This window comes from Eubalaena glacialis, chromosome 10, assembly GCF_028564815.1.
Source record: "Eubalaena glacialis isolate mEubGla1 chromosome 10, mEubGla1.1.hap2.+ XY, whole genome shotgun sequence".
NCBI lineage: Eukaryota > Metazoa > Chordata > Mammalia > Artiodactyla > Balaenidae > Eubalaena > Eubalaena glacialis.
Window position 1 is genome coordinate 23,490,739 of NC_083725.1, and position 26,785 is coordinate 23,517,523.

The 26,785-nt window shown below is 40.0% G+C and overlaps 2 protein-coding genes across 3 annotated transcripts; one reads left to right on the top strand and one right to left on the bottom strand.

Annotated features, from left to right (window-relative positions):
* Positions 1 to 167: 167 nt before the first annotated feature.
* TIMM8B (translocase of inner mitochondrial membrane 8 homolog B) lies at positions 168 to 2,187 on the bottom strand. Its single transcript, XM_061203984.1, has 2 exons — positions 2,052 to 2,187; positions 168 to 566 (listed from the first exon to the last, which is right to left on the bottom strand). Exons 1-2 carry the CDS (start codon positions 2,133 to 2,135, stop codon positions 399 to 401), a joined length of 252 nt encoding a protein of 83 aa, XP_061059967.1. The 5' UTR covers positions 2,136 to 2,187; the 3' UTR covers positions 168 to 398.
* A 78-nt stretch (positions 2,188 to 2,265) lies between these two features.
* On the top strand, positions 2,266 to 13,034 carry SDHD (succinate dehydrogenase complex subunit D). Of its 2 annotated transcripts, XM_061203982.1 has the most exons (4): positions 2,266 to 2,372; positions 4,937 to 5,053; positions 7,615 to 7,759; positions 12,070 to 13,034. In XM_061203982.1, exons 1-4 carry the CDS (start codon positions 2,321 to 2,323, stop codon positions 12,233 to 12,235), a joined length of 480 nt encoding a protein of 159 aa, XP_061059965.1. In that variant the 5' UTR covers positions 2,266 to 2,320; the 3' UTR covers positions 12,236 to 13,034. The 2 variants fall into 2 exon arrangements, with proteins under 2 accessions (XP_061059965.1, XP_061059966.1); XM_061203983.1 differs by lacking the exon at positions 7,615 to 7,759.
* The last annotated feature ends 13,751 nt before the right edge of the window (positions 13,035 to 26,785 follow it).

Consider the following 26,785-nt stretch of genomic DNA (forward strand, 5'->3'; position numbering starts at 1 on the left):
CTTTGATGGTTCTTCCAGCCCCCTTAAATATGGCTTAGGGTGGCTCTTCAAAACCTAAGATCTCTCATTTGCACTATTGGCCTTGGAACATATTTGTTTCTAATGTTCCTGCCAATCAGAGATCTATATATTAAACCCTAAAATGGGATTTTAAAAAAAAAGAAGAGTTGGAGAATTCACATTTATTGAATAATTATTGTGATACAAGATGGAATTTCTGAATTCCCAATAAATAAGTTTCACTTTTGGAACATTTGATCTCTTACTTTTTAGCACCAACAGGCTTGGTAACAGCCTGAAGTTAACCTGACAATGGGTTGACAACCTTCCCCTGCTGGCCCTTCAACCTGCTTAATAATAAGTCCTTTGCTTCTTCAGTCATTCTCCCACGGGATGGCCTACTGCCCTCCTTTCTGTACAATCTGGGCAAACCGACTGGTGATAGCAAGAGTAGTGTCAATGAAGCGGTCCACACAGCTAGAGAGACAATTTTCAGTGCGAGAGTCTAGGCGATTCCCTGGCTTCTCCACACATTTATCCCAACATAACTCCATGAAGTGATGCACCTAAGAAGAAAGAAAAATAGTAACCACTTGGGGTCTGCAGACAGGCCTAACTCTATGAATTTTCTTATTTCCTTCCCATTTTTCTCATTTTCTGTCACCTGACTAAACTATTCTTTGACTCTCTTTTCTCACTTCTAATTTGTCACCAATATGGCCCAACTCCTCATCCCTACATTGAAACAATCCTTTATTCTCTCCTTTTCTATTTTTCTTAGTAATTAAAAAATATGTACTTTCCATCAAGTCACCCTAATGCATCAGTTTCTCTGTTAGCCACTGAGGGCACTCCCTTATTTAACACCCAACCCATCTGTTTCAATGAGGTCCACAGACAGCATACTCAACTTGACTCTCAATACTCCTCCCTAAAGATTTTTCCACAGTTTAAATTATTACCTCCTTGAGAGCACTGCCTGTTGTTTTCTAATTGTGTCACTTCCTTAATCAGAAAATCTCAGGCAGGATTAATACCTTCTTTTATATTTCCAAACTAGCACCAGTGTAAGCTGGGAGGCTATGGTACCAATTAATTCCCCCAAACCAGTGCACTCATCTCATTCTAAACCTATTCTTAAGTAGTTCTTAACCTTTTTGGGGTCATGGACATATCTGAGAATCCGATGAAGGTTACGGGCCCAATCTATAGAAAAATGCACACACAGGCACAGAAAATGTGTGCACTTTCATAATGTTCAGCACCCAAAGATTTCTAACCAGGGTTCTTGCTACTTACATTCAGCGAACTCTCCCCTTCCCACCACCGCCCCTCCTCCCAACACAGGGGAATGAATGACCATTTACCAAGGGCTTAACTATTTTGGGAGGCTGGGTACTAAGCAGTCAATCCTTTCTGCGGTCCTAAAAGATGACTGTCACCTCCGTTTAAGAGGCACGGTTAAGTAATTAGGTTTAGGGTTAGTCATGCAGCTAGTAAGGGGCAACGCCGCGGTTGGAACCATGCTCCAAAACTCTTGTTCTAAACTAACAGTCTAGACCGACTACTTCAGGGCCCACCTTGATCCAATAATGCTCTACTGCTCTATCGTTTTCCAATACATTATTGCATATGATCCTCGATATCCAGTGAGGCAGCGGGCGACTGCGAAACCAAGACTTACAGTGGACGGGCGTTTTGTCTAGGGGCACGTGACCTGTAAGGGGCAGAGGCAAGCTTAGAACAGGGATCTTCCGAATGCCAGCCCAGAGAGCTCACCGCCAAGCTAGGCTCCCGTGCCTTTGTGTCGCCCGAGCCTTTCTTCGCTTTACACCTTCTCTTTCCCCCCACTATAGGCTTGCTTAGAGGGTACCTGAGCACTACAGGTCACCAGCGGCAGGAATGACTCGTTTCTTTTGCGAGCAGAACCGGGCGCAGCAGGCACGGAGCATAGGGCGGCCGCGCCGCGCCGCCACCGTTCAGAGCTCCGCGGGTGCCCGGCACCTGTACTTCACCCTCTCTTCTCGTCACACTGGTCCCTGTCCCCGCACCTGTGCAGTGAACTGCGCCTTCTGCTGTTCGGCCGCCACCAGGCGCTGCAACTCCGCTTCATCCGCCTCACCAAGCTCCGCCATTGCCTGCGTCGAGCTCGGGACCTTCCGACGAGCTGTGTGCGCATGTGCGGCGGGGCCGAGCCAACCCCGACTTCCGGTTCACCCGGCGTTTTCCTTTTCGTCGTTTTCTTTTCGTCGTTGCAGGGTGGATGTTGTCATATGACTGCTTCCGGGTTGCTGGATGACCTTGAGCCTTCCCGAGCGACATGGCGACTCTCTGGAGGCTGAGTGTCCTCTGCGGTGCCGGAGGTGGGCGAGGTGAGGATCCTGGCAGCGGAGGTTCTTAGCACAACCTCCAGCCGGGGAAGGGAATGCGGTGAGACCTTTTGAGCGGGAGTGGGGTGGGGTGGGGGCGGGGGTGTCCCTCCTTCCCTTTGGCAGCTCTGGCTTCTGCCGAAACCATAGTATCACCAGCGTTGCCTGCGGGCCCAGATGTTTACCCGAGGGCGTATCTCCCCTGCTCTGGGCTGACGTGGTGATGGGGTAATTTGAAAGTTATAGTCTTGCAGAGGCTATTCACATGAGTTCTGTTTTTCTCCCCATTCGCTGTCTTTAGAGTGCTCCCTCCCTGAATCGCAAAAGAGTGTCAGGGTCTAAGTCCCAATCTACGTCTTGCCTATTTCCCTTGGAGTTCAGTTCGATAATTATTGAAGTGGGCATTTCTGTTATACCAGGCACTGTAGTATAGTTGGGTTACAAATGTGAAAAAACATAGTTCCAGCCCTCAAGGAGTTTTCGTTTTTATGGAGAAAACACATATAAGCATAATATAACATAGAGTAAAAACTGTGCAGTAAGTAAATTGTATGCCAGTCCAGAGGAAGAATATATTAGCTGTGTGTTTTGGAAGGATCACCCTGTCTGGGTTCTTGAAGGAGGTGTGCCTGATTTGAGTGTTGAGGGTAAGCAAGGCCACAGGAAGAAGGGCATTACAGTTCGGGCTACTGGGATGAGCAAAAGAATGATGAAGGTGTAGAAACTGCTTGTTATGAAAAAAACAAAACAAATCGGATATTAGAGTGTGAAGCTCAAGGTGAGGAATGAGATGGTTCTGGAAAGGTGAACTGAAATCAGATCACAGAAGAACTTGTCTTGATATGGAGTATGCATTTTACTTCGTGTGAAGGGGAGCCCTTGAAAGGTTTGACGTAGATTTGCAGTTTACATTGACCACTTCGGTAACAATGTGGTAGATGGCCATCATGGGAAATGGGGCAGGCTAAGACATAAGTCAGGGAGACGAGTTGAGACACTGTTGTAGCAGTCTTGGCAAGGATGGTGAGGTCCTGAACTTGGAAAGTTGTACATAAGAGAAGATTGTCTCAGGAAATGTTAGGAGATACATCAATATGATTTGGCATTTGACTGAATTTAGAGGGAAAGTCCTACATGACTTCCAGATTTCTGGGTAAGGTGAAAGAGTGGCTGGGATGTCATTAAATAAAGTGGTAAGCATGTAGATGGAAGGCAAGTTTAAATGAGAAAGTGAGTTGAAGGGTGATTTTAGTTTTTGCCATGGTAAGTTTGAGGACCATGTGGAGTATCTCAGGGGAGAGGCCTTGCAGGCACTTAAACTTCTGAAACTCTGGAGAGATATCAGGCCTGGGGATACAGAGTTGGGTGTCATCAGCTTAAAGGCACTAGAAGTTGAGTGGACGAAATGTCTAGGGGTGGGCATAGGAAGCAAGGAGAGCAATGGGCAGATGATGGAATCCTGGGCAAATATTTAAGAGCGGCTGCAGAGGAGAGAGTCAGAAGGAGAAGTAGAAGAGAGTTCTTTCAGAGAAAAGAAGGGAGGAGAGGCCACCAGTGCCACGTGATGCAGAAAGCCCAATAAGATGAAGACTAAACAGTGCCTATTGGATGTGGCCACAGGAGACCATTGGTGACTTACTAAAGCAGCTTTGGTGGGGATAAAGACAAGTTTCAAAGTTGAAGAATGATAAGGAAGTGAGGAAGTTGAGGTGATTTAGACAACACTTTAAAGAAGCATGTTTGGAAAGTGAAGAAAGGGAGCAGGGGAAGAGTGCATGGGCATTAGAGGACATAGGATCAAGGGAAGGGTTAATTATATTACATCAGTTGAGGGAAAATGGTCAGTAGGAAGGAAGGAGAGGTTAAAGATACAGGAGAGAAATTACGTTTTATTGAGTGCTTATAACATTCTGGGAATTATGCTGAACATCTTACATATATTTTTAAATTTTCAACGGAGTATTATGAAGTAAGTACCAGTATTTTCATTTTACAAAAGAGAGGATATTGACTCTTGGAGAGCCTATTTAACTTAATTGCTCATCGTCTCACAGCAGTATTGGTAGGGTTGGATGTACCTAGGTGTGCCTATTTTTAAACCAAGAGACAAGATCTAAAAGGACAGAAAGGGATGGGTTCAAGAGTGCAAGCAGAGAAATTGATCTTGAAAAGGAAGATGGTATTTCCCAAACTAGACTGAATTCCTTGAAGACAAAGACTTTGTCTTTTATCTCTCTTGCTCTAGTGCAGAGCATAATCTTGCATGTATTAAATGTTTGTTGGATGAATAGATGAATAAATGGGAGAAGAAAGGAGCTATAAGTTATTTTTTTTAATTAGTCAAAGTGAAGCTCTTTTATGTAAGTGTTCATTGATTTTTCAATATTTCCATGGCTACTTAGTCTAATCTCATAGCAACCCAGTGAAATAGATGCTATCCTCATTTTACAGATGAGTTGGTTATTCCCTGTTTGGGGTTAAATAGCTTGCCTATGGTCATTTAGAAAGTCTGTCAATCCTGTTAAAGGAGAGGTGCTTATGATTCCCCCTAATGTCTCTTTCCTTAGCTCTCTTCCTCCGAACCCCAGTGGTCAGACCGGCTCATGTCTCAGCATTTCTCCAGGACCGATCAACCCCAGGATGGTGTGGAATACAGCACATTCACCTGTCACCCAGCCACCATTGTATGTCCATCTTCATCTGGGCTGATTATCGTGCCTTTGGCAGGACTTGCTGTCTCTGAGAGGAACTCTTGTGTCCAACTCTGTCGAATGAAGACCTAGCCTACACCTGGGCACACAATGCTAGCATGGTTGAATCATGCCATTTACACTCATACAGAAACTTCTGGTCTAAGTCTTTTTAAATTTTTTAATTTTTTAAAAAGAAAATAGTTCTGTGGGAAGAGTCTGTTCAATATAGTTTAGTTACTTTTATTTATGTAGCTAATGGAGAGGAGCCAGATCCAAATCATTTGGAATAGTAGACAGTTTAAAAAATCATGCATATTTATAGCTGTAATTGACATGCTTATTTTTATTCAGGTTGATATTAAAATCATGGCATTTCTTGGATGAATACTGTTTAGGTATTATTAAATCTTAGAAAATCTGTAGGTGAATAACAAATTAACTATATTTTCATTTTTCAAGTCTAGAAAGATCAGTATTTTACAGAGAAGACTTCTTTTGATTCTTAAGTCTACCAGTTATAATTGCATCTGAGTTATGAGTAATTAGGCAAGTGTAGTTTTCCTGCTTTTTAGAATTATGTTATCTTTGAAAAGGTTTTGTTTCTGAACTTTGTTCAGTTAGATTTAGCAGAGTGGTTTTAACTTGGGGTTCATGGGACTGAAGGAAGGTCCCCAAAGTTGTATACACAGTCTTTATCTTATTTTATTTTTAAAATTTATTTATTTATTTATTTTTGGCTGCATTGGGTCTTCGTTGCTGCACACAGGCTTTCTCTAGTTGCGGCGAGCAGGGGCTACTCTTCGTAGTGGTGTGCGGTCTTCTCATTGCGGTGGCTTCTCTTGTTGCGGAGCATGGGCTCTAGGCACATGGGCTCAGTAGTTGTGGCTCGTGGGCTCTAGAGCGCAGGCTTAGTAGTTGTGACGCCCGGGCTTAGTTGCTCCGCGGCATGTGGGATCTGCCTGGACCAGGGATCAAACCCATGTCCCCTGCATTGGCAGGCAGATTCGTAACCACTGCGCCACCAGGGAAGTCCCTACACAGTTGGCTTTTTTTTTTTTTTTTTTTTTTTTAAATTTTTTGGCCACGCTGCGCAGCATGTGGGATCTTAGTTCCCTGACCAGGGATCGAACCTGCGCCCCCTGCATTGGGAGCGCAGAGTCTTAAGCACTGGACTGCCAGGGAAGTCCCCCTACACAGTTTTTAATGTGTGTATCTATGTGCACTTTTCCAGGAAGTAGCTCCATCCTTTTATTAGATTCCCAAAGGGGTATGTAACCAAAAAAAGGTAGAGGCTCTCAAAGAGATGTTTAAAGCCCATTTTATTTTCACTTGTTTAAAAGAAGTTTTCAGGGACTTCCCTGGTGGTCCAGTGGTTAGGAATCCGCCTGCCAGTGCAGGGGACACAGGTTCGAGCCCTGGTCCGGGAAGATCCCGTATGCCGTGGAACAGCTGAGCCTGTGAGCCACAACTGCTGAAGCCTGTGCACCTAGAGCCCATGCTCCGCAACAAGAGAAGCCACCGCAGTGTGAAGCCTGCGTACCGCAACGAAGAGTGGTCCCCGCTCACCGCAACTTGGATGAGAGGGCCCGTGCACAGCAATGAAGACCCAATGTAGCCAAAAATAAATAAATAAAAATAAATAAATTTATTAAAAAAATAAATAAAAGAAGTTTTCACGTTCCATATCTATTTTTGGCTATTTATAAGTAACGGAACAGAAGAAGAACCATGATCCTAAAAGTTGACATTAGAACTTTGCTTCTATCTATCTATCTGTCTGTCTATTTATTTATTTTTGGCTATGTTGGGTCTTCGTTGCTGCGGGTGGGCTTTCTCTAGTTGCGGCGAGCAGGGGCTACTCTTCGTTGTGGTGCATGGGCTTCTCATTGTGGTGGCTTCTTTTGTTGCGGAGCACGGGCTCTAGGCACGTGGGCTTCGGTAGTTGTGGTGCGTGGGCTCTAGAGCGCAGGCTCAGTAGTTGTGGCTCACGGGCTTAGTTGCTCCTCGGCATGTGGGATCTTCCCGGACCAGGGCTCGAACCCGTGTCTCCTGCATTGGCAGGCAGATTTTTAACCACTGCGCCACCAGGGAAGCCCGAGAACTTTGCTTCTCTTTGAGTTGGCTGGTTTAATTTTCTTTTGGGAGGATTTTTAATTTTACTTTACTTACAAAGATTAGGTGTAAATAAAAGAGTGATGTTTTAAAGGAATTCCGTAGGTGTCACCAACTTATATTCATAAGGTATCTGTCTATTACACTGAAGTCCAAGATTGGTAATTCTGCAAAGATATTTTGTCCATCTTCTTGCCTATAAGCAAAGTGGATCTGTCTTCTAATTAATATATGTAGGCGTTGAGACACCCTGTGCTGAAAGACTTCAAAGAAAGGAGATTGCATCTCTCACTTACCTTTATCTTACCCTGTTTATGCTCAGAGTTAAGTCTTTCATGCATTCTGTTTGCCATTATGTCAGTTTGGGTTATTTCGTGGCAAATATTGAGATGTGTGTTTCCCCCTGCAACTCTTATGAATCTCGTCCTTCCTTTCTACAGCTGGTTCCAAGGCTGCATCTCTCCACTGGACTGGTGAGAGGGTTGTCAGTGTTTTGCTCCTGGGCCTAATTCCAGCTGCTTATTTGAATCCTTGCTCTGCGGTGGACTACTCTCTGGCTGCAGCCCTCAGTCTTCATAGTCACTGGCAAGTACAGCAGTCCTTTCAGTATTACCTTGTCTGCTCAATTTGTTTGCTGTGAGCTTGTCTCACTATTGCATATGAGGGAGAAGTTGGTTGAGATACTCAAGATCTGAAGAGAACCTTAAAACATATGTAAACTATTTATATGCCCAGATTTATGTATCCACATGCCTATTTGATGTCCTCGCTTTCATATCTGTACGCATTTTGAACACAGCATGTGATAAAACTGAGTTCCTGATCTTCCCCAGATCTCTTCCTCCAGTACTCTTGCCCATCTGAATTAATGACATTTCCATTCTTCTGTTTGTTCAAGCCCCAAACCTGGTCATCATGCTTGATTCCAGAAGTAGTCTCCTAACTGGTCTCCTGTCTGTTCTCAACACAGCAGCCCCTGTGATCCTGTTAAAATATTAAGACAGGTCCAGACACTCCTCGAAACCCTTCATCGTCTCCTAATCTTACTTAAACTAAAAGGCAGAGTTCTTACAGTGATCTACAGACTCTACATGGTCTTGCCCCCTCTTTCTTTCCTCATTTTCAACGATTTTCTGCCACATTCACACTGGCTTCCTTGCTAATTCTTGAGCACACCTGGGTCACTCCAGGCCTCGGGGCTTTACTCTTACTGTTCCTTCTACTTGAAACTTTTCCTAGTTATGTCCTTGGCTTGTTGCCTCATTTCCTTCACATCTTAAATGTTACCTTCTCAATGAAGCCGTCTCTAACGACTTACTCAAAATTGCAGTGTCTCTCCCAACATTCCTTATCCCTCTCCCCTGTCTTTATTGTCTCAGTAGCACTTATTTCATTCTAATATACTTTATCATCTGTTTATTATCTTGTATATTTCTTGTCTCCCCTCACGAGAATGAAAGCACAGATACAGAAAATCATAAGAATCAAATCTGTGGCTTAGTGAATTATTATAACAGTAATACCCGCCAGGTCAAGAAATAGACCTTGCCACCTACTGCAGGAGCCTCTTCCTTGTGTTCTATCTCAGTCATAATGGTTCAACATCCCCCCACCAGAAACAATTTTATCCTGATTTTTATAGCAGTCATTTTCTTACATTTCATCATAGTTTTATCACCCAAATGTACATCACTAGACACTATAGTTCAGTTTTGCCCTTTTTAAAAAAAGAAATGTAATAGGAGTTTTGACTGTTTTTATTTGTTGTTGTATCTTTAGTGCCTAGGGCAATGTCTCACACATAGCACTAAGTAAATATTTGTCGAATGGATGAATGTCCAGTTTTTATTTATTTTACCCAGTGTAGTTTGTTAGACTTTCTAAGTTAATGAACCTTCTAGAAAGTTTGTTAATAACAATTGGGTTCCTTGAGTTGTCCATTTTATGTTGTTTTGCAAGGACAATATGCTGTCATGGGTGGGGGAGGTTCTTTTTGGATTGTTAGAACTGAAAGCACTTGGGGGAGTATCTTAACCAGCCCTGTTGTTTTACAGTCGTAGAAACTAAACCCCAGGGAAGTTAAGTAACGTGTCAGAATCATTTCCTAGCTAGTATTAAAGGAGATTTTGCTTACCTAGTTTTCTAGGGTTGGTTAGAATTCCCCTTTAACCAGATAGACCTCTGACAATAAAAGATTCCAGTTGCGTATGAAATACTAGCTCACAGCTACAGTAGGATTTCTCTGATGTGTGTTTCTTGAAAGGAGATCCATCTAAATTGGTGAAAAATCACAATAAGAGATAAATCTAAAGTCATACTTTTTTTGGCCATGCTATGTGGCATATGGGATCTTAGTTCCCCAACCAGGGATTGAACCCGTGCCCCCTGCAGTGGAAGTGTGGAGTCTTAACCACTGGACCGCCAGGGAATTCCTAAAGTCATACGTTCTAAAAATTACGATTGATGTCTCCAATTACCTTACTGATTCTCTCTTCCTTTTTCACACCTACACAGAAAAGACTTGAAAGAATTGTCTGTAATTGTGCACTAGTTCCTTAGCATCCAATCTTTTTTAACCCACATTAATCGGGCTTTTTATCCCAACTGTGTAACTGAAGTCATTCTTATCAAAATCACTGAAGACCTTCATTTTTTCCAAATCCAGTTGTCCATTCTCTGTGCTCCACTTGAAACTCAGTAGCATTCAACTTAATCGACCATTCTCTCCTTAAGTAAATTTTCTTTGGCTTCCTAGATGCCATACTCACCTTGTTTTCTTCTACCTCACCAGCTGTGCTTTCTCAGTCTCCTCTGTCAGCTCCTTTTCCTCTTGTCTGACCTCTGAATAATAAAGGTCTGACCTCCAGGCTCATTCTAGGCTTTCTTAAATTTCTCTGTCTACACACTTGTCCAAGGTGAGCTCAGATCAGACTTCTTTTTCTGAGCTGCAGACTTGTATTTCCAGTTGTCTGACCGGCATATCCACTTGGATGTCTAATAGTCATCCCAAATTTAATATTGCCAAAAATCACTTTTTCCCCGCCCCCGAAATCTCTCTTGATTTCCCCTCAAAACCTCCTTCTCTCCTGTTCTTCCCTAATTCAATTAAACCTTGTTGTTCAAGCCAAAAATCCTAGGAGTCATTCTAGGTATTACTTTTTGTCTTAACCCCACAACCAGTCCATCAGCTCGTGTTAGTTCTCTCCTCAGAACATAGTCTGAGCCAAGTTAAGCCAGCAGCCTTGCCTAGGCTACTCCGGCTGCTTCCTAACTAGTTTTCTATTTCTGTTCTTGCCACCCTTCTTCCTGCACTGTCCTTTCACCACATATAGCCAGAGTGACCTTTTTAAAAGGTAAAATTACATTTATCCAAAGAAGGTATGCAAATGGCAAATAAGCACATGAAAAAATGCTCAACATTGTTTGTTATTAGAGAAATGCAAATCAAAACCTCATTGAGATACCACTTTACACCTTACACTTTATACCACTTTACACTTTACACCACTTTACACTTTACCAGGATGGCTGTAATCAAAAAGATGGACAATAATGAGTGTTGAGAAGTTGGAGTCCTCATATATCTCTGCTGGGAATGTAAAACGTTGCGGCTACCTTGGAAAACAGCTTGGCAGGTCTAACAAAAGTTATTATAACAAAGAGTTATAATGTGAGTTAACAACAGGGAGTTGCTATATGACTTGACAATTTCACTTTTAGGTGTATACCTACCAAAATTGAAAACATATGTCCCCACGCACACAAAAACTTGTACAATAATGTTCATAGCAGTGTTATTATTATATAATAGCCAAAAAGGCGAAACAGTCCAGATGTCTCTCAATTGATGAATAGCTAAACAAAATGTGATATGTTTTTACAAAGGAATATTATTTGGCCATACAAAGATTAAAGTGCTGATCCATGGTACAACATGGCTGAACCTTGAAAACATTATGCTGAGTGAAAGAAACTCAACACGAAAGGCCGCATATGTCCCAAACTAGCAAATATGTAGAGACAGAAAACAAATTAGTGATTGGGTAATGGGCTAAAGGGTACAGGGTTTGTTTTTGATGAAAATGTTCTGGGATTAAACAGTGACGGTGTTGCACAACTCTGTGTGAGTATACTAAAAGCCACAGAATTGTTAATTTTATGGTACGTGAATTATATCTCAATAGAACTGTTATTTAAAAAGTAAAATTAGCTCACTCCTTACTTAGGTCACTCCCTGCTTAAAGCACAGCTGTGGTTTCCCGTTGTATTTCGAGTAAAATTCAAACTCCTTGTTATGACCTTCAAGGCCCTGTGCGATCTGCCCCTGCCTTCTGGTCTCCCTGTTCTCCAGCCACATAACCTTTTTACGATTCCTCAGAGATGCCAAGGTCATTGTTACTTTTGTTTGGGATGTTCTTTTCATTCAAGCCATCCTTTCTAAAATATTTCTTCATAGCACGTGTGTACTTTTTCTTTCTCTTCACTAAAATGTTTGTTCCATAAGGGCAGGAATGCTGTCTTATTTGCTGTACTCTCAACATCCGTAACAGATTCTGGCACATAATATCTGCTTAATAAATTCTTTTTCAATTAATGAAAAACTCTGTAGGCCATTTGTTTGGGTTTAAAAATAAAAAACAAAATTTTATAAATAGAGTAGGAATTAGGTACTGTCTTTGATATAAACGACTCGAAAATTGAATCTGAAGGATAGGAAGGTGTCTTTATTATATTGTTAGGGTACACTTGATTCCTTCATTTTTGTTTATGATTTTTGTTACCATGAGTTGCATTTTGACCTTGACTGATTATTTTTTTTGCAGCCAAGTTAACCGAATAGCCTTCTAACGTCACTTGTGGTTTTTCATTTGTACTGTGACTTTTTTTTTCTTTAGGGGCATTGGACAAGTTGTTACTGACTATGTTCGAGGGACTGCGTTGCAGAAAGCTGCCAAGGCAGGCTTTTTGGTGCTCTCAGCGTTCACCTTTGCTGGCCTTTGTTATTTCAACTATCATGATGTGGGCATCTGCAAAGCTGTGGCTATGCTGTGGAAGCTCTGACCCTTTAGACTTAACACCTTGAGAATTGATTGTACACCTCCTTGCCTCTGCTCTATCATGCCATTTCAGCTCACAGTAAGAAGGAAATAACAGATTAGTCCGCTGGTTAACCTCTTCTCCTAATCAGCCGGTTATTTTTAGAGTTTAATCTTTGAAGAAAGATTTGAGAGAAATTGTATCCAAGAAATTGTGAGACTGAGTTTTGTATTCTGGAGAGTTAATGGGGTGTCTCACAGCTTCTCAGAAGACTCACAGTATAGCTAAACATTATATATGAGCCTTTCCCTGTTAATTTATCAGACTCTTAAAGGGAATTCAGCTTTATTACTCTCAATATTTGATCAAACTTCTATATTTGTCCTAGGATGATAGAGAAAGGGAACGACTCTTAATTCATAAGTAAAGACTTTGCAGAAAATTAGGCAGTGTTTCGTTTTTGTAAACATCCCCCCCTCTGTTCAGTCGATACCAGTTACTGATGGTTACGTGTCCTAGGGAGATTTGAAAATTAGAAATACTGATATTTCACATTACTGATTTCTAAGTCCTAGGAAGAAGAGCCTGGAGAGTTTCTGAATATAGAGAAGTTTCATGTAGGGAAGAGGTCCTTTTATAGATGTTTCAAATTGTTACAGGTTCTAAATGGAGACTTAATCCTCAAATGTGTTTATTTTACTTGTCCAAAAATAATCTGTCCACAAATATAAAATTATAAGTAATAAGTTGTTGTTTTTCCACTGTGGGAATCTCTAATGTGAAAATGTATTCTATGAAGGTAAAGTTTTTTTAAAAATAAAAATGCTGTATAATAAAAATTTATTCTACTCTTTTATGTCTTAATTGTCCATAGTTTTATTCAGTAGAACTGAGTGTATTGCATCTATAGCACGGAAACAGGACTGAGTGTTTAAATTTCCTTCTGAGTTTAGCAGTTAGGTAAATCAGACACAAAGTGCTATGATACAGAAAAGACTTACATGTAATAGGCAGAAATATACTGAGTATAAGTAGTTGGTATGAGGAGAGTAATAAGATTAAGTAGTAGGAATTAGAATTAGGTCCAGATTATGGTGTACTGTGGATGCCAGCCTTTATATTCAAATTTTATACTGTATGCAGTTAGTCTGGTCTTAAGGGATGAGTGTAACGCATGATGGTTTCATCTAGCAATGTAGATGAAATGGGAGTTGGTGCATTTCACTCACTGAGGACCTTACTGGATAGCTGAGGCAAACTATCGAAGGGGAGCTGGCTAGAAGGGTAAGTGTTCATGCTGGAGGTTAAAGATAAGGTCCCCTTAATGTGCTTACGACCTTGTAGTATATGTATTAAGGGTTTAGGAAGAGGTGATTAATTCTGTTTTGGGGCAGGTTAAAGGTTTCACAAGGGGGTGATGCCTGAGTAGCAGTGGTTCACCAAGGAGTCATGGTGGTGGGCCAGTCCGCCTTGGCAGGGAGGAGTATTTTATTACTGACTTGGTTTAGAATTGGTGGTTCATTACGATGATAAAAAGCGGACTGACCTTTAGTCAGTTTCATTATTGTTTTAAAATTCTCTATAGACAGTGATCCCCCTTAGAGTCATTCCTCCCCCCGCCCCACTGCCCCCCCCATTCCCCCAGCCCCCAGTACACCACTGCTGTAAAATGGAGTGGGGAACTGGATTTTTCCATAGAGTTGCTATCACCGATACCATCAGATCGTAGTTTGGCTTTGGAAGGGTGTCTAATGCTAATAAGCTTCATTAGATCGTGATTGAATGTTAGAGTGGAGGCTGGTTAGAGTGGACCTGCCCCACGTCCTGGTCAGTTTTGTAATTAGGTTGGAGCTGAGCTGTCACTTTGGAAAATCAATGGGTCGCTGTGAGTTGCTGGAGCAGCAGTGAAGATGAGGCAGGGGCTGACAGCAATAAGAGGTGTCTGAGGTTAGGCAGGACATGATCAGAATTGTGCTTCAGAAGGAATTTAGGCAGCATTAGGAAGGTTGATGAACTGGAGGCAGAAGGATGTATAAGAAGATGGAGGGCTTCCCTGGTGGCGCGGTGGTTAAGAATCCGCCTGCCAATGCAGGGGACACGGGTTCGAGCCCTGGTCCAGGAAGATCCCACATGCTGTGGAGCAGCTAAGCCCATGTGCCACAGCTACTGAAGCCTGCGCACCACAGCTACTGAAGCCCGTGCGCCTAGAGCCCATACTCCACAGCAAGAGAAGCCACCGCAATATAGAGCCCACACACTGCAACGAAGAGTAGCCCCCGCTCACCGCAACTAGAGAAAGGCCACACGCAGCCACAAAGACCCAACGCAGCCAAAAATAAATAAAAATTAAAAAAAAAAAAAAAAGATGGATGTAGAAGACAGTGACAGTGGAAAGTAGGAGTCAATTTCAAAAGGTATTGTAGACGTCAACATTCACTTGGTAGGTATTAAGTACCTTGTGTATTTGGCACTGTGCCAAGTACTGTGGCTAAAGAGGTAGGAATTTCTCTCCCCTTAGAAAGAATTCATAGTCTAATTGGGGCAACAGATAAATGATTGCAGTACAGTGTAATAAGTGCAATAATAGTTAAGCACATTGAGCAGTGATGTAACAAAGGGTACAGGAAGAATTTGCTTGCAATTTTCATGGGAGACAAGAGTCTTGACCTGGATTCTGAAAGATAAGGAGCTGATACAAGGCCAAGGAAGCTGGGGTGAGGTGTGAGGAGGCTAGAGGATGGTAGATAGATCAAGCAGAAGATTGCACGTGATTTGGTACGATTGCAATGTAGAGAGGGACTGATTGTAGAGGACCTTCTATGCCATGGTAAGTAATTGAGAGAATTGAGTCACTGAAGATTGTTAATTATGCAAATGACATGGTCAGATGTTTATTTTTTTTTAAATAAATTATTTGTTTATTTTTGGCTGCATTGGGTCTTCGCTGCTGCGCACGGGCTTTTCTCTAGTTGTGGCGAGCGAGGGCTACTCTTCGTTGCGGTGCACGGGCTTCTCATTGCGGTGGCTTCTCTTGTTGCGGAGTACGGGCTCTAGGCGCGCGGGCTTCAGTAGTTATGGCTCGCAGGCTCTAGAGCACAGGCTCAGTAGTTGTAGCGCACGGGCTTAGTTGCTCCGTGGCATATGGGATCTTCCCGGACCAGGGCTCGAACCCATGTCCCCTGCATTGGCAGGCGGATTCTCAACCACTGCGCCACGAGGGAAGCCCCAGATGTTTATTTTAAATAGATTATGCTGGCAGCTGTGCACAGTGTGGATTTGAAGGAGGAAACAGGTTATTTCAGTGATCCAGAAAAGCAATTATGAATTCTGAAGGCAGTAGTAGTGAGGAGGAAGATAAATTCAAGAGATATTTAGAACTTAGAATCAATAAGTTATACTGGGGTATGAAAGATCGAGAGAGGAGGGAGGCTAGCTCAATTCTTCTGTTGTAAAAAATGAAAAATGGGAAGTGTCATTAATTTTTGAAGGAAAATTAGATATGGTAGTGGAGGGATAGGTCACTACAAAAGTTTTGGATTTGTGAGATATCCAGGAAGAGAGAGAATTTGTAGACTTGCATTTTTTGTCAGTATGACAGACTAAATTTTAGGAATTACTTTGCTATGATGCACCTAAGAATGTTAAACAAGAATGCCTTTTAAAACGTGGCTGAGCTTGCTTAGAGTTTAACAGCTGTTGAACAATACTGAAATTACTCTATCATGAAGGGGAAGTATGGCAACTAGATTTAGATTGGAGTAGCACTCAATAGTTATAAAGGAAGCAGACAATGAAATAGTATTATAAAAGGTAGCTTATGTGGTTCCTACTTTTGAGTAAGCATCACTAAAACACAAGTCTGTCTTTCATGTCAACAAGAATGGTTTAGCATAGTTAGGAATGTCCAAAGTTAAGAGGTAAGATAGGTTATTAAAGAAAGAAAAGTCCCGTTGAACATCTGTATCCCATAGCAGAGCTCTTGGGTACTTTAAAGTCAGTTCGTGGGACTTCCCTGGTGGCTCAGTGGCTAAGAATCTGCCTGCCAATGCAGGGGACACGGGTTCAATCCCTGGTCCGGGAAGATCCCACATGCCGCGGAGCAACTAAGCCCATGTACCACAACTACTGAACCTATGCTCTAGAGCCTGCGAGCCACAACTACTGAGCCAGAGTGCCACAACTACTGAAGCCCGCGCGCCTAGAGCCCTTGCTCCACAACAAGAGAAGCCTGTGCACCGCAACGAAGAGTAAACCCTGCTCGCCACAGCTAGAGAAAGCCCATGCACAGCAATGAAGACCCAATGCAGGCAAAAATAAATTAATTAATTTAAAAAAATAAAGTCAGCTCACATAGTGTTTTAGCTAATCAAAGTATGAAGAATACAAAACATAACTAATATTTTTAGTATCTCTCCTTTCATGAGGTAAGAAAATACTATAGTCATCCAGGACACCCCAAAGAAAGTTTGGATGTAAAAGTCCTCTTAACAATTCTATTATTCTGAATTTAAGCCTTGAGTTTAGGAAATCAACAACAACAACAACAACAACAAAAAACCTGTCGGAGAATATTGGTTATTAAATATAGGCTTAAGTCAAAGATACCAAAATACAAGAAAACATCTTGCTTTAGAGTAACAATATGCACAACAGGAAACTTTCAGAAGTGAGGAACTTTTGCTAAGACTGATTCAAGAGAATGATAAAAGCACAAAAACTATATTTAAAGATCAATCTTATTCTGTACTACCAATTTTCTCTTTAAAAATGATTTATAAGCCTTTTTTGCCTACTAATCTTAGTATTTCTTCATATGTTATGCTTATACATATACACATATACGAGTAGATGATAGATTTAAAGCTTTCGCCTTTAGCTTTAAAATGTAATTAATCTTAGAATGTTAGGCAAACATATTTTGTTAAATTTTCTACCTTCATGAACTAAAAATTTCCTTGATAAATAGACAAATATCAATTTTTTCAAATTTATATTTTTATTGCACCTACTATGTCTAGTATAGTCTTAATTATCCATCTAGTTATAACCTTTAATCACAGCAATAAATTTCTGTTCTCTTACAGACAGAAAAGCAGAAGGCAGGTGACTAAGAGCTGATGTACAAAGTACCTCAGTAACACTAATGTCACCAAGCACATAGGAACATTCTATTAAACATGTTAATTGATGGTAAGTTTATAATGTATAAAAATATTTACTTAAAAGTATTTTTGATTGGTGACCAATGTTTTGTATTCTCTGTCTTACTTAGAAATTGTCCAGGTGTCCAAGGATGATGTACTAATTAACTTAAAGAATGGGAGGGGGAAAAAGAAGAAATGCATGGTAAATTGCAGAAAATAAAGGTAGAAATTAAATCCAGATATAGCACTGATTTCTGGAAGGGTAAGTGGGTTAGACTTGCTGTTTATAATATAGAGATCCACAGATGAGATAAAACAAAATCCAGCTATATACCTAAAATATAAGAACATAGAAAGGTTGAAAGCAAAGGGATAGAAAAATGTAGTGCAATACAAACCAAAAGAAAGCTGGCATATCTATATTTATATCATTCAAAGTAGACTTCAAGGCAAAAAGCATTGTTAAAGGTAGAGGGCCATTACATGATAAAATAAAAAATTCACCAATATTTTATAAATTCACCTGATAATTACAGCCTCAAAGTTTCCAAAACAAAATTCACAGAATTCTAAGAGAAAGTGTGGAAAATTCCAAGGATCTTTCAGAGATGGATGGATCAATTAGACAAAAATTAATAATGACATAGATGATTTAAACAATAAAATCAACAAGTTTGATTCAGTAGACATATATACAGTTTTGAACCCAGCAATTAGAGAATACACATTCTTTTCAAGAGCACACCTGACCATGTATGTAGAGTACAAAGAAGCCTCAACAAGTACCAAAACAGTATCCAGTGTGATACATTTGTAAAGTAAGAAAGATACTTCAAAATAATTTATAGGTCAAAGAATGAGTTATGGTAGAAATTATATGATAATAAAAAATTCATAGGTCAATTGAAACTGGTACCTGGCAAAACTCATTTCCTGCAGTCAAAACATCTTTGAATGCTATGTTTATAGCCTTATAAATATAGACTAGAAAGGAAGAGAGATTGAAAATCAGTGAGCTAGGTGTCCAACTTAAGAAACAACAGCAAGTACGATGAAAGGAAGGATTTGACTCTAAGCAAAGGTTCACATTTCACTTCATGGCAGATTTTAGTCTCAACAGTTTATTTCATTGCAGCAAATGTGATCCATTTAACACATTCAAAGAAATGGCAACACACTGAGATCTTCTACCATGCCTTAATGGTTCAGATTGTTTTTTGGGCTACCATAGCTTATTAAAGAAGTGTCCATTGTTTGATGAAGATGATATAGTCGGGGTCTGTTTTGATAGAATCTAACATTCCAAGCAACGTGACTTAAAGGAATAATTTTAGTAGAAGGTTCCTCATAGTTTGTCTTCCTCCCAAAGTGCACACATCATAAAAACATTTAACCTTTAAAATTAAGATGTGTAAGTTATGTTCCTACATTTTAATTAAAAACAGTGCGGCAGTTATTATAATTTGATTCCAATTTTGTTTTGAAAATTTGTGTGTGTGTATATAGTGCGTATATATATACATATACTATTAACAATGGTTAATTATATCTTTTTGTAATGTTTATTTTTTGGCAATGAATATGTATACCAATTAGAAAAATAGATTAACAAAATAAAACAGTGGGGCTTCCCTGGTGACGCAGTGGTTAAGAATCTACCTGCCAATGCAGGGGACACGGGTTCGAGTCCTGGTCTGGGAAGATCCCACATGCCGCGGAGCAACTAAGCCCGTGCGCCACAACTACTGAGCCTGTGTACCACGAATACTGAGCCTGCGCTCTAGAGCCCGCGAGCCACAACGACTGAGCCCGCGCACCACAACTACTGAAGCCTGCGCGCCTAGAGCCCGTGCTCTGAAACAAAGAGAAGCCACCGCAATGAGAAGCCTGTGCACCGCAACGAAGAGTAACCCTTGCTCGCTGCAACTAGAGAAAGCCCGCGCGCAGCAACGAAGACCCAACGCAAACATAAATAAAGACCCAACCCAAAAATAAATAAATAAAATAAATAAATTTATTTTTAAAAAATAAATTAAATAAATAAATTAAATAAATAAAGACCCAACCCAAAAATAAATAAATAAATAAAATAAATTTATTTTTAAAAAATAAATTAAAAAAATAAAACAGTGCATACACAGATAGTGTGTATTTTATCATCCTGCTAGGGTTGGCCTCTTCCTGCTCTGTATTTTTTGATGAAATTAGCTGGGTGGGTTTCAGTAGTGAGCGGACGTAGGCTGGTTATCTTAATCTTTGTTTTTAGACTAAAGCATGTTGGTATCTGGAGCCTCCTTCATCCTTACTCTCCAGAAAGTGTGTTCACTTATTGTTAGCATTTGAGCACTGGGGACAGACATGGAGACAAATACGTTGCTACTGTATGAAATTTTAAGTGATGATGTAATGGAGGAAAAAAATGTGTTGTATAATCATAACTGAGAGAATGGGGCCAACACACAAAGAAAGTCTCCTAAAAACATTAGTTACATGAAAATCCCTTCTGTTCTGCTGAGCATGTAATGATTGGGAAAGGCAGATGTGAGCTCAAGTTTTAGAGCAAAGATTGAGGGGAATGAAAAATTGTTCTGCAAAATAGAATAAGGAGAATTTGAAGTTCCTAGAACTAATCCAGGAAGGAACTTGGGAAAGAGGAGAGATCAGAGGGACGGACGAGAAAAGAGGTGGCAAGAGGGAGTGAGGCTGGGATCTGGGGGACCATGGGGAAACAGTAGCCAGAGAAGAAAATTCCTGGTCGTGGAGTGACCAAAAGTGACCATTCTGGCTCCTTCTGGAAGAAGGAGTTTGGAGCCAGAAATGAGTATGAGAATGTAAGCCTCCTAGGAATTTGCAGAAATCTTGAGGGTTGGGGTGGGGATCTAATATCCCATGCAATGTGGAAAACTTCAGGTGACATCTAGGTTACACTACGCAAAACCCCTGTCCAGTGTTTCTTTATATTTGTCGAATTCAGGATCAGCCTTGTGCATTGCGTTTTCTCATTACGTACAAGGTGTGATTTGAATTAGCTCCTAGACCTAGCTTACCTGGACTTTGTCTTCTCTCCTCTCTGACCTAAAAACCTTACCTGCAACTCTATTCACTCTTTGAGCCTAGAGAGCACAAGTGAGGCATTATTTCAGCAAAGTCCTACCTACTTTACAGGATTGCTCTAAAGATTTTAAAAGATGTTAAAATACTTAGAACATTTAAAAATGCTATACCAGTATAAACATTCATTACTGTGTTAGTGTTTTTATTCCTAATAATAACAATGATAGTAAACATTAAATGGTACCTATAATTATATAGCAGGTACACTGTGAATTTTCTCATTTAGTACTCATGACATTTCTATGAGTGTCTCTATGAGACAGGATGTATTATCTTCATTCCCATTTTAGAAATGACTATATATACCCAGAGACAAGGATTGAACACCGATTTATCTGACTCCAAAACTATCCTTTTAATGGGTTAAATATCATTTTAATGGATTGACTTACAGATTAATTAACTGGTGTTTTAGAAAATAAATCAGTGAGAAAGACAAACAACTCTATAGAAAAATGAGCAATTGTTAAAAATAGACAAGTGGCTTTTAAATACATGAAAATAGCAACAACTTTACTTAATAACTAAAACCATAATTAGATACCAAAGCACTTATGTGATTACCAAAGATGAGAAGGCTTAATAATACAATTGGGGAAGTTATATATTATAGTAAAACAGGCAGAAAAGCAGAAAAGGTGAAGACAACAAATCAGCTTGATGGATCTTGTGAGAAAGAGGGAGATAGAGTCATTCGATGTCCTGTCAGGTTCTGTTCAACATATATGTTAATATTCACAGAAAAAAAGAGAGTTCCTGCACCCCAGGAGCTCATAGTCTAGTGGGGGACACAGAGAAGTAAGTGGAAGTTTATGATACAGACTGTAAAGGGCTATAATGTGAATAAGTTCACAAGGTAAGTCCGAGGAGAAAGAATAGAGAATGAGATTCCCACAGCATTTAATTTCCCCACATAGCATTTTAAAGTTACAGTGTGGGAAAGGATTGAGCAATAGTAAAGCTCCCAGGCCAGCCCATTTAAAGGTGCCCTAATAGTTGTAGTGAAAGTGAAGAGAGGCTTCTGGTGGGTACCATAAAAAATCTGCTATAATGAACTGAAGTTAAGGTGCTGCCTAAGAGGAAAACTGAGCAAGGGTGCATGGTCACAGGTGTGGAAGCAATCAGAAGCTGAAGTAAAAACATTATCATACTTTTGCATCTCCTGTACCCTCTGCCTGGAATGACCTTCCCCATCTTCTGTGCCACCTCTTCCTCATCTTTTTATTCATGTCTCTCATCCTCCAGAACTGTGTGTGTGTACATGGTTGCCATCAGTGTCTCTTCATCTTTTTTTTTTTTTTGCCTTTTTCTATCCCCAACTTATTTGTTTAATTGACTAGAGAGTTTTAGATTCCCTTTTGAATTAATTTGGTTACATATTATTCTCAGGACGTTAACCCAGCTTTAAAATTAAAGTTGTTGCTATAGGAATTTAATTGTATTTATATACTTCCTTGATGGGCAAAAGTTTTGCTATTGTCATATAATCTGAAGCTTTCCTGAGAAAAATGTGTGTGTGTGTGTGTGTGTGTGTGTTGTATTTTCCCTCTGGTTTTCCAGCCATGCTTCCCAGTTTAAAAAGAAAAAAATGCAACTATTCTTAGAAGCCAAGTGAAACGCAGCAGAACCATATTTCCCCTTCAACAGTAGCAAAACAGAACAATCTCCACTAGTTTCGAGACTTGACTCTGAATCTTGTATAGTTTTCTTTTATTCACTCTCAGAAAGTACCTACTAACCACTTTCCTTCCTCTGGAAAAATAAGTAAGCACTTTTATAAATTGGACTTTAGTATCAGCATTACGTCTGTGAAACAGCTCTCTGGGAGAACCTTAAAAAGGATGTGAAAGCAAAAGAGCTGTCTCTAAGTTAAATTTACATTTTATTATAATTTAGAAATTTTCTGTTCATGTTTTTCTTACCCAGATGGATTTTGATACTTTAAGGGCTGGGATCATGTCTCAGGTACTTTTGTATTCCCATTCCTGCACTCATCACCCTGTCCAGCACATGCTAAGTAGTCAGGAAAAAGTTGTAGAATGAATGAACAAGCTGTGGCTTCTGTAGCCTCTTTTTTTTTTTTTTTATCAGCAAATGATTAGTGCACGCCTGTGTGGAAGGAGGTTATAAACAGAACTCATGCGTTGTGCAGTTAGTGAATGATCAACAGATGCTCAACAATACCATAACATTGTAAATAAATATTTTTTGCAGTAGCAGCTTCTTCTGACAAAAGAACTAGACATAAAAAAAAGCTAGACATGATGGCCAAAGAATGCAGAAAAGTAAGATCATTTGTGCCCAGCTCTTAATTTATAAATATGACTAAGAACACGGAGAGGTCAATGCCATTGTAAGAAAAGTTGCCCTAGAAATGAAAGGCATGTCATGCCGTTCAGGGCCACAGGGGATGCACCAGTGTCAGAGGCAGAGAGGAGGGAAGGAAAAGCACAGACAACAGCCTTTGTTATGTTTTCTGTGGGAAAGACAAGGCAGGGAAAGGAAAATATTTTAGGATTGGTTGAGTAATTCCAGTGGGCTTTGGGGGATAGGGCTGTCTCTCTTGTCTGGTATCTGGCCCTGGGTTGATTTAGGGCAGGGGAAATATTGGCTCTGTGTGTGAGCTCTAGATAAAGGAGGTGGTTGGGGGTATGGACTTGGAATTCGTTGGTTTGTATAGGGAAAGTGGGCTCATCAGCCAACATATTGTTTACTGTCTCAGGAATTAGCTAGCCTTGAAGGGCAGTCCCTTCCCCAGCCAGCAAGGCCCCCAAAGATGTCAAAACATCATAAAACATAGAAAATAAAAAATATGATTAATACATAAGACCCTAGAGCTTAAAAGAAATATTATGACAAAGAAGTATATGAACAAGAAATTTTAACCTATACCCATTGATGTGATATTGCTTTAGGTATTGTATTAAGTCTGTATATTAATTTGAAAAGCATTGTCGTCTTCTTGTACTCGAGTATTTCTCTATCTGTTTTAGGGTTCCTTTATTTCTCTTAATAAGTTTTATCATTTTTCTCTGAGTAGCTTTTATTACCTAAATTAGATTATTCCCAATATGCTCTTTCTTACTATTATAAATGGGATTTTAAAAATCGTGTTTTCGGGCTTCCCTGGTGGCGCAGTGGTTGAGAATCTGCCTGCCAATGCAGGGGACACGGGTTCAAGCCCTGGTCTGGGAAGATTCCACATGCCGCGGAGCAACTAGGCCCGTGAGCCACAATTACTGAGCCTGCGAGTCTGGAGCCTGTGCTCTGCAATGAGAGGCCGCGATAGTGAGAGGCCCGCGCACCGCAATGAAGAGTGGCCCCCACTTGCCACAACTAGAGAAAGCCCTCGCACAGAAACGAAGACCCAACACAGCCAAAAATATAAATAAATAAATAAATAAATTTTAAAAAAATAAAATAAAATAAATCGTGTTTTCTTACTCATGTCACTCATATTGAAATGAAATTATTTTTTGTGGCTTTATGTATTGTAATATCTTGCAATTTTGCAGATTTAATTTATTATCTCTAGTAGATCTTTAGTTTTTAGTTTTATAGAAACTTTTGCTATAAAAATTTGAAAACTTATGTAAGTACCCATCACCCAGGTTCAACAATTATTGAAATTTTGCTTATCTTATTTCTTCTTTTTCCCCATTCCCATACATTCATGTCTTCTTCTGTTCCACTTAAGATGCTCAATAATTTCCTATAATTTTTCCTGGCTCCAGCAAAAAGTCATTCAGATGTATGGAAAGCTTCTGAATCTCTGGAATACTTTTTTCCTTTCTCATGTTTCATTGTTTTTTTTTAAAATTTTTATTGGAGTATAGTTGTTTTACAATGTTGTGTTAGTTTCTGCTGAACAGCAAAGTAAATCAGTTATACATAGACATTTGTTTTGTTTTTTAATAGCTTCCATGCTGATTTTTTTTCTCTGTTCTCAACTTTGAACATATTGATAGCTATTTAAATTCAGTGTTTGTTACAAGGCAGTGTGAGTGAGGGTTTCCTTTTGTTCTGATTTCTGTCCAGTGGCATGGTAATTGATTCTTTCTTTAAAATCTGTATCTGGAGGGCAGACCGACATGCATGGGTCCCAGCCTCTTTCCCAGTTTCTAGCAACTTTTCACTTAGTGTACTTTGGCTCTGTTGAAGTTGCATCTCTCCCTTACTCCTATTGCCTGCTTCTCTATTAGTCCCAGCTAATCTAGTATATGAGGAATTGTGGGGTTTTTTTGTTTGTTTGTTTTTTAAAGCAAAGGGGATTTTTAAAAAAAATTTATTTATTCATTTATTTATGGCTGTGTTGGGTCTTCGTTTCTGTGCGAGGGCTTTCTCTAGTTGCGGCAAGCGGGGTCCACTCTTCATCGCGGTGCGCGGGCCTCTCACTGTTGTGGCCTCTCTTGTTGCAGAGCACAGGCTCCAGACACGCAGGCTCAGTAGTTGTGGCTCACGGGCCTAGTTGCTCCGCAGCATGTGGGATCTTCCCAGACCAGGGCTCGAACCCGTGTCTCCTGCATTGGCAGGCAGATTCTCAACCACTGCGCCACCAGGGAAGCCCCTGGAATTGTGGTTTTTGAAAAATGCTGCCCTAGTAAGATTTTCCCTGCTTCCTACTCTAACTCTAAATCACACACAACAAAACAAAAAATCCCAGCTACAGGTATGATTTTTTTTCTTTTTTTGAAGGGTGGGCAGGGGTGGAGAGTGGTGACTTTTGAGAGAGAGAAACTGGACAAGAAGCAAGAAAACTGCTCCTTCTAGTGGAAAGAAAGGGATATTTTTGCTAAAGGACTTAAGATTAGCTTATCCAAATCTTTCCTGGCCTATCTCAATATTTTACTAAGATTTAAAAAAAGAAAAAACAACCCTACACTTAAAATAAAAAGAAACGAAGATGTGAATAAAGAAGGAAATGGCACTTTCTATTGTCCACCAACTCTCCTGCTTCTGGTCTAAATATTCTTCCCCTAAGCAGATGGATGTGACTGATGGCTGATATTGAATTAATGGTGCTTCCTGAACCATGACTCAACTATGCAGTGGCTCTGCCAAGTTTATGGCCAGGGTGCCCCCTCCTCATTCCCAAACTATGACCATCACTCATTCTTCTCTCTCAAGGCTGCTGCAGCACATTAGGGGCTTATTTGTCATTGATTTATTTCTTCCTGTGACTTAGAGGCTTGGGGAATTCAATAACTTTTTATTTAGCTTTTTTGTCTTACCTAATACATTTAAAAATTCAAAATATTCTTTTGGCCAGATCAGGGTCTAACCACTAGAGACTATCTCTGACTAGGTGTACATTTTAACCCAACTATACTCAACATCTCACGTAAACACCATCAGTATGAGCTCTATCTTTTTCTAAAGTAAGGTGATCCTGACAATATTCTCTGAAAATTTTACACTCATTGACTGACCCATATTTTTGTTTTTCCTCATTCCCAGTTTTCAAGGTAAAAGAAATGCAAACAGAAAATTTTAAACAATCTCCTTTGGAGACATTGCCCAGTTTCCTATTAAGCAGAGAACCAAGTTTTCTGAGTTGGTAGACATGTGATGCAGAGGTTTGAAGTTTTAGTTTTGGGGTTCCCCTTCTCTCTCTTCACATCAATTCATTCTTGTATTTTTGTCACCTAAAATGCTTTTAAAACCTCATTTTCTGTACTTTATATCTCTTACAATGTTATCTAAAAACATTGATATTATGACATTAATTTTGCTTTTATACATGTGCATCTTCACTTACTTCCCAGTGTTTGCTTTCACACTTCATTGCTCCTACTGTGAAGATAGGTACATTAGTCTGTTGTAGCTTAATGATGTAAGTCTTTATTCATAGTCGTAATTCTTTGTTTATATAGTGCCTTATAATTTGCAAAGAGATTTCACACAAATCATTATTATTCATTTACTCATATATTAAAAAATATTTCAGTGTCTACTATATACCAGGCACTGCGCTGGGCCCTGGGAATAAAAAGACCAAAGAGACACAGCTCCTGATCTCCAGGAGCTCACAGGCTCAACAGGGAGGCACATAAGGCAATAGACAGGACACTATACTCAAAAGTAAACTTCTGATAATGGTTTGGATTTAAAATAGATCTCTTTAAAACTGGGAAGTGAATATATTGACTAATGGACACTGGCATTTTTTCCATTTGACAGTTTTATTGTGTGTATGTGTGTGTGCGTGTGCATGTGTGTGCATAAAAACTGAATAAATTAGCATTTTGGCTTATAAATTAGTCTCTTAAGAGCACAGCCAAAACTTAACCTCTACTAGGTAACAGGACAAATGTAA

What these genes read in the sequence shown, in the direction of transcription:
- SDHD (XM_061203982.1), top strand. Translation starts at nt 2,321, where the DNA reads ATGGCGACTCTCTGGAGGCTGAGTGTCCTCTGCGGTGCCGGAGGTGGG. An exon ending in CCTGTCACCCAGCCACCATT is followed by an intron (nt 5,054 to 7,614) that starts GTATGTCCATCT and finishes TCCTTTCTACAG; the next exon opens with CTGGTTCCAAGGCTGCATCT. An exon ending in CTCAGTCTTCATAGTCACTG is followed by an intron (nt 7,760 to 12,069) that starts GCAAGTACAGCA and finishes TTTTTTCTTTAG; the next exon opens with GGGCATTGGACAAGTTGTTA.
- TIMM8B (XM_061203984.1), bottom strand. Translation starts at nt 2,135, where the DNA reads ATGGCGGAGCTTGGTGAGGCGGATGAAGCGGAGTTGCAGCGCCTGGTG. An exon ending in AGGCGCAGTTCACTGCACAG is followed by an intron (nt 567 to 2,051) that starts GTGCGGGGACAG and finishes CTTTCTTCTTAG; the next exon opens with GTGCATCACTTCATGGAGTT.